The following is a 6561-nucleotide window of genomic DNA, read 5'->3' on the forward strand; positions in this document are numbered from 1 at the left end:
TCTGTCCTTGTGTCCGTCTGTCCATCTGTCTGTCCATCTGTCCGTCCATGTGTCCATCCGTCCGTCTGTCCGCGTGTCCTTGTGTCCATCTGTCCGTCCGTCTGTCCGTCCGCATGTCCATCCGTTCGTCCATCTGCGAGTCCGTCCATCTGTATGCGTGTCCATCTGTCCATCTGTCCGTCCGTCTGTCCGTCCGCATGTCCGTCCATTCGTCCGTCTCGGAGTCCGTCCGTCTGTACACGTAACCATCTGTCCCTGTGTCCATCTGTCCATCCCTCTGTCTGTCCGTCTGTCTGTCCATCCGCATGTCCGTTCGTCCATCTACAAGTCCATCCGCCTGTACGCGTGTCTGTCTGTCCTTGTGTCCGTCTGTCCATCTGTCCATCCATCTGTCTGTCCGTGTGTCCATCCGTCCATCTGTCAGCATGTCTGTCTGTCCGTCTGTCCGTCCGTCTGTCCACCCGCATGTCCGTCCATTCGTCCATCTGCGCGTCCGTCCGTCTGTACGTGTGTCCGTCTGTCCTTGTGTCCGTCTGTCCATCCGTCTGTCCGTCCGTTCGTCCGTCTACGCGTCCAACAGTCAGTAAGCGTGTCCGTCTGTCCTTGTGTCCGTTTGTCCATCTGTCCATCCATCTGTCTGTCCGTGTGTCCATCCGTCCATCTGTCAGCGTGTCTGTCCGTCTATCCGTCCGTCTGTCCATCCGCATGTCCGTCCATTCGTCCATCTGCGTGTCTGTCCGTCTGTATGCGTGTCCATTTGTCCTTGTGTCTGTCTGTCCATCTCACGTCCAGCTCTCCGTCCGTGTGTCCATCCGTCTGTCCGTCAGCGAGTCCGTCCATCTATACGTGTGTCTGTCTGTCCTTGTGTCCCTCTGTCCGTCTGTCCATCTGTCCGTCCATCCATTTGTCCGTCCATGTGTCCATCTGTCCGCGTGTCCATCTGTCTGTCCATCTGCGAGTCCGTCCGTCTGTCTGTCCTTGTGTCTGCCTGTCCTGTGTCCGTCTGTCCGGCTGTCCGTCCGCGTGTCCATCCGTTCGTCCGTCTCTGAGTCCGTCCATCTGTACGCACGACCATCTGTCCCTGTGTCCATCTCTCTCTCCCTCCGTCTGTCCGTCAGTCTGGCCGTCTGGCCGGCCATGTGTCCGTCCATCTGTCCACGTGTCCATCCATCTGTCCGTCTCCATGTCCATCCATCCGTCCGTCCATCCTCGTGTCCATCCGTATGTCTGTCCATCCATACGCGTGTCCATCTGTCCTTGTGTCCATCTGTCCGTCCGTCTGTCTGTCCGTGTGTCTGTCTGTCTGTCCGTCCACGTTTCCCTCCTTCTGCGTCCTTCCGTACGTGTCCTTCCATACATGTGTCCGTCCATCCGTCCATCCGCGTGTCCATCCGTCCGTCCGTCCATCCGTACGCATGTCCGTCCGTCCGTCTGTCCTTGTGTCCATCTGTCCGTTCGTCCGTCCATCCGTCCGTCTGTACATGTGTCCATCTGTCCGTGTGTCCGCTCGTCTGACGCATGTCAGCCCGTCCGTCCTTGTGTCCATCCATCCTTGTGTCCATCTGTCTGTCCGTCCGTCTGTCCATCTGTCCGTTCGCATGTCCACCTGTCCATCCGCCTGTCTGTCCGTCCATCCACGAGTCCGTCCATGTGTGCTTCTGTCCGCGTGTCCATCCGTCCTTGTGTGCGTCCATCCGTCTGTATGCGTGACCATTCTCGTGTCTGTCCGTCTGTCCGTCTGTCCGTGTGTCCCTCTGTCCACGTTTCTCTCTGTCTGTCCGTCCATCCGTGTGTCCGTCCTTCCGCGTGCCCATCCGTCTGCCCATTCGTCTGCGTCTCCGTCCGTTCGCCCACCCTTCCGTCCACCCGTCTGTCTACATCTCCGTCTGTCCGCCCGCCCTTCCGTCTGCCCATCTGTCTGCGTCTCCATCTGTCCGCCTGCCCTTCCGTCCGCCTGTCCGTCAGTGTGTCAATCTCTCCGCATGTCCTTCCTTCCACATGTCCGTCCGTCTGCGTGTCTGTCCGTCCGTCCGTGTGTCCATCCGTCCTTTTGTCCGTGTGTCCATCCATCTGTCTGTCCATACGCATGTCCGTCCTTCCATCCGCGTCTGTCCTTCCACGTCTCCGTCCATCCGCATGTTCATCCTTCCGCGTGCCCATCCATCCGCCCGTCCGTCCGCGTGTCCGTTCATCCGCCCGCCCGTCCATCCGCACGTCCGTCCGTGTGTCCGTCTGTCCTCGTGTCTGTCCTTCCGCGTGTCCGCCCGTCCGTCTGCATCTCCATCCGTCTGTCCGTTTGTCCGTGTGTCCGTCTGTCTGCATTTCTCTCTGTCTGTCCATCTGTCCGCGTGTCTGTCCTTCCGCGTGCCCATCCGTCTGCCCGTCTGTCTTTGTTTCCATCCGTTTGCCCACCCTTCTGTCCACCCATCTGTCTACATCTCCATCCGTCTACCTGCCCTTCCGTCCACCTGTCCATCTGCGTATTGGCCCGTCCGCCCTTGTGTCCTTGTGTCTGCGTGTCCGCCCGTCCTTCTGCCCATCTGTCCACCTTTCAAGTCGTCCGTCCTCGTGTCCATCAGTCGGTCCGCGTGTCCCTCCATCTGTCCTCATGTCCGTCCATTGGTCTGCATGTCCGTCCGTCCACCTGTCCGTCCGTCCACGTGTCCATCTGTTGGCATATCTGTAGGTCCTTGTGTCCATCCATCCGTCAATCTGTCCGTCTGTTCGAGTGTATGTCCGTCTGCGTGTCCACCCGTCCATCCACCTGTCTTTCCGCATGTCGATCCGTCCGTCCACGTGTCCATCTGTCCATCTGTACACGTGACCACTCGCATGTCCGTCCGTCTGCCCGTCCGTCTGTCTGTCTGTCTGTCCGTCTGTCCGTCCACGTGTCTGTCCGTTCGTCCGTCTGCGAGTCCATCTATCTGTATGCGTGTCCGTCTGTCCTTGTGTCTGTCTGTTCATATGTCCATCCATCTGTCCTTCCGCGTGTCCGTCCATTCGTCCGTCTCCGAGTCCATCCATCTGTACACATGACCGTCTGTCCCTGTGTCTGTCTGTCCGTCCCACCGTCTGTCCGTCAGTCTGGCCGGCCGGCCGGCCATGTGTCCATCCATCTCTCCGCGTGTCCATCCGTCTGTCTGTCAGCGAGTCCATCCGTCTATACGCGTGTCCGTCTGTCCTTGTGTCCACTTGTCCGTCCGTCCATCTGTCCGTCCATCCATCTGTCCGTCCGTGTGTCCATCTGTCCACCTGTCCATCCGTCTGTCTGTCCGCGAGTCCGTCCGTCCGTCTGTACGTATGTCCGTCTGTCCTTGTGTCCGTCTGTCCGTCTGCGTGTTCGTCCGTTCGTCCGTCTCCGAGTCTGTCCGTCTGTCCTTGTGTCTGTTCATCCATCTGTCCATCCATCTGTACGTCCATGTGTTCATCTGTCCGCGTGTCCATCCGTCTGTCCATCAGCGAGTCTGTCCATCTCCGAGTCCATCCATCTGAGCGTCTGTCCTTGTGTCTGTCTGTCCGTCCCTCCGTCTGTCCATCAGTGTGGCTGGCTGGCCGGCCATGTGTCCGTCCAAACGTCCGCGTGTCCATCCGTCCGTCTGTACGTGTGTCCATCTGTCCTTGTGTCCGTCTGTCCGTCCGTCCGTCCGTCTGTCCATCCATGTGTCCGTCCGTTCGTCTGTCTGCGAGTCCGTCCATCTGTCCTTGTGTATGTCTGTCCGTCTGTCCGTCCGTCTGTCCGTACACGTGTCCGTCCGTTCGTCTGTCTGCGAGTCCGTCCGTCTGTACGTGTGTCCGTCTGTCCTTGTGTCTGTCTGTCCGTCTGTCCATCCATCCGTCTGTCCGTGTGTCCATCTGTCCGCGTGTCCATCCGTCTGTCCGTCTGCGAGTCCGTCCGTCTGTCTGTACGTATGTCCGTCTGTCCTTGTGTCCATCTGTCCGTATGTCCGTCCACGTGTCCGTCCGTTCGTCCGTCTGCGAGTCCGTCCGTCTGTCCTTGTGTCCGTCTGTCTGTCTGTCCATCCGTCTGTACATCCGCGTGTCCATCCGTTCATCTGTCTCTGAGTCTGTTCCTCTGTACACGTGTCCGTCTGTCCTTGTGTCCATCTGTCCGTCCGTCTGTCCGTCCGCGTGTCTGTCCGTTCGTCCGTCTGCGAGTCCGTCCGTCTGTACGCGTGTCCGTCTGTCCTTGTGTCCATCTGTCCATCTGTCCATCCATCCATCCGTCTGTCCATCCATGTGTCCGTCCGTTCGTCTGTCTGCGAGTCCGTCCGTCTGTCCTTGAGTCCGTCTGTCCGTCTGTCTGTCCGTCTGTCCATCCGCGTGTCCATCCGTTCGCCTGTCTCTGAGTCTGTTCCTCTGTACATGTGTCCGTCTGTCCGTCCGTCCGTCTGTCCATCTGTCCGTCCGTGTGTCTGTCCGTTCGTCCGTCTGCGAGTCCGTCCATCTGTACGCGTGTCCATCTGTCCTTGTGTCCGTCTGTCCGTCCGTCTGTCTGTCCGTGTGCCCGTCCATCTGTCTGTCCGTCTGTCTGTCCGTCTGTCCGTCCACGTGTCCGTCCGTTCGTCCGTCTGCGAGTCCATCTATCTGTATGCGTGTCCGTCTGTCCTTGTGTCTGTCTGTTCATATGTCCATCCATCTGTCCTTCCGCGTGTCCGTCCATTCGTCCGTCTCCGAGTCCATCCATCTGTACGCATGACCGTCTGTCCCTGTGTCTGTCTGTCCGTCCCACCGTCTGTCCGTCAGTCTGGCCGGCCGGCCGGCCATGTGTCCATCCATCTCTCCGCGTGTCCATCCGTCTGTCTGTCAGCGAGTCCATCCGTCTATACGCGTGTCCGTCTGTCCTTGTGTCCACTTGTCCGTCCGTCCATCTGTCCGTCCATCCATCTGTCCGTCCGTGTGTCCATCTGTCCACCTGTCCATCCGTCTGTCTGTCCGCGAGTCCGTCCGTCCGTCTGTACGTATGTCCGTCTGTCCTTGTGTCCGTCTGTCCGTCTGCGTGTTCGTCCGTTCGTCCGTCTCCGAGTCTGTCCGTCTGTCCTTGTGTCTGTTCATCCATCTGTCCATCCATCTGTACGTCCTTGTGTTCATCTGTCCGCGTGTCCATCCGTCTGTCCATCAGCGAGTCTGTCCATCTCCGAGTCCATCCATCTGAGCGTCTGTCCTTGTGTCTGTCTGTCCGTCCCTCCGTCTGTCCATCAGTGTGGCTGGCTGGCCGGCCATGTGTCCGTCCAAACGTCCGCGTGTCCATCCGTCCGTCTGTACGTGTGTCCATCTGTCCTTGTGTCCGTCTGTCCGTCCGTCCGTCCGTCTGTCCATCCATGTGTCCGTCCGTTCGTCTGTCTGCGAGTCCGTCCATCTGTCCTTGTGTATGTCTGTCCGTCTGTCCGTCCGTCTGTCCGTACACGTGTCCGTCCGTTCGTCTGTCTGCGAGTCCGTCCGTCTGTACGTGTGTCCGTCTGTCCTTGTGTCTGTCTGTCCGTCTGTCCATCCATCCGTCTGTCCGTGTGTCCATCTGTCCGCGTGTCCATCCGTCTGTCCGTCTGCGAGTCCGTCCGTCTGTCTGTACGTATGTCCGTCTGTCCTTGTGTCCATCTGTCCGTATGTCCGTCCACGTGTCCGTCCGTTCGTCCGTCTGCGAGTCCGTCCGTCTGTCCTTGTGTCCGTCTGTCTGTCTGTCCATCCGTCTGTACATCCGCGTGTCCATCCGTTCATCTGTCTCTGAGTCTGTTCCTCTGTACACGTGTCCGTCTGTCCTTGTGTCCATCTGTCCGTCCGTCTGTCCGTCCGCGTGTCTGTCCGTTCGTCCGTCTGCGAGTCCGTCCGTCTGTACGCGTGTCCGTCTGTCCTTGTGTCCATCTGTCCATCTGTCCATCCATCCATCCGTCTGTCCATCCATGTGTCCGTCCGTTCGTCTGTCTGCGAGTCCGTCCGTCTGTCCTTGAGTCCGTCTGTCCGTCTGTCTGTCCGTCTGTCCATCCGCGTGTCCATCCGTTCGCCTGTCTCTGAGTCTGTTCCTCTGTACATGTGTCCGTCTGTCCGTCCGTCCGTCTGTCCATCTGTCCGTCCGTGTGTCTGTCCGTTCGTCCGTCTGCGAGTCCGTCCATCTGTACGCGTGTCCATCTGTCCTTGTGTCCGTCTGTCCGTCCGTCTGTCTGTCCGTGTGCCCGTCCATCTGTCTGTCCGTCTGTCTGTCCGTCTGTCCGTCCACGTGTCCGTCCGTTCGTCCGTCTGCGAGTCCATCTATCTGTATGCGTGTCCGTCTGTCCTTGTGTCTGTCTGTTCATATGTCCATCCATCTGTCCTTCCGCGTGTCCGTCCATTCGTCCGTCTCCGAGTCCATCCATCTGTACGCATGACCGTCTGTCCCTGTGTCTGTCTGTCCGTCCCACCGTCTGTCCGTCAGTCTGGCCGGCCGGCCGGCCATGTGTCCATCCATCTCTCCGCGTGTCCATCTGTCTGTCCGTCAGCGAGTCCATCCGTCTATACGCGTGTCCGTCTGTCCTTGTGTCCGCTTGTCCGTCCGTCCATCTGTCCGTCCATCCATCCGTCCGTCCGTGTGTC

At 59.0% G+C, this 6561-nt stretch overlaps 1 protein-coding gene across 1 annotated transcript; it reads right to left on the reverse strand.

Moving 5' to 3' along the window:
- Nucleotides 1-2448: 2448 nt before the first annotated feature.
- Nucleotides 2449-6172, reverse strand: LOC123456549 (serine-aspartate repeat-containing protein F-like). Its single transcript, XM_045139906.1, has 2 exons — nucleotides 4730-6172; nucleotides 2449-4584 (listed from the first exon to the last, which is right to left on the reverse strand). The coding sequence occupies exons 1-2, from the start codon at nucleotides 6170-6172 to the stop codon at nucleotides 2449-2451; spliced, it is 3579 nt and encodes a 1192-aa protein (XP_044995841.1).
- Between the last annotated feature and the right edge of the window lie 389 nt (nucleotides 6173-6561).

This window comes from Jaculus jaculus, chromosome X (assembly GCF_020740685.1).
Source record: "Jaculus jaculus isolate mJacJac1 chromosome X, mJacJac1.mat.Y.cur, whole genome shotgun sequence".
Taxonomy (NCBI): domain Eukaryota; kingdom Metazoa; phylum Chordata; class Mammalia; order Rodentia; family Dipodidae; genus Jaculus; species Jaculus jaculus.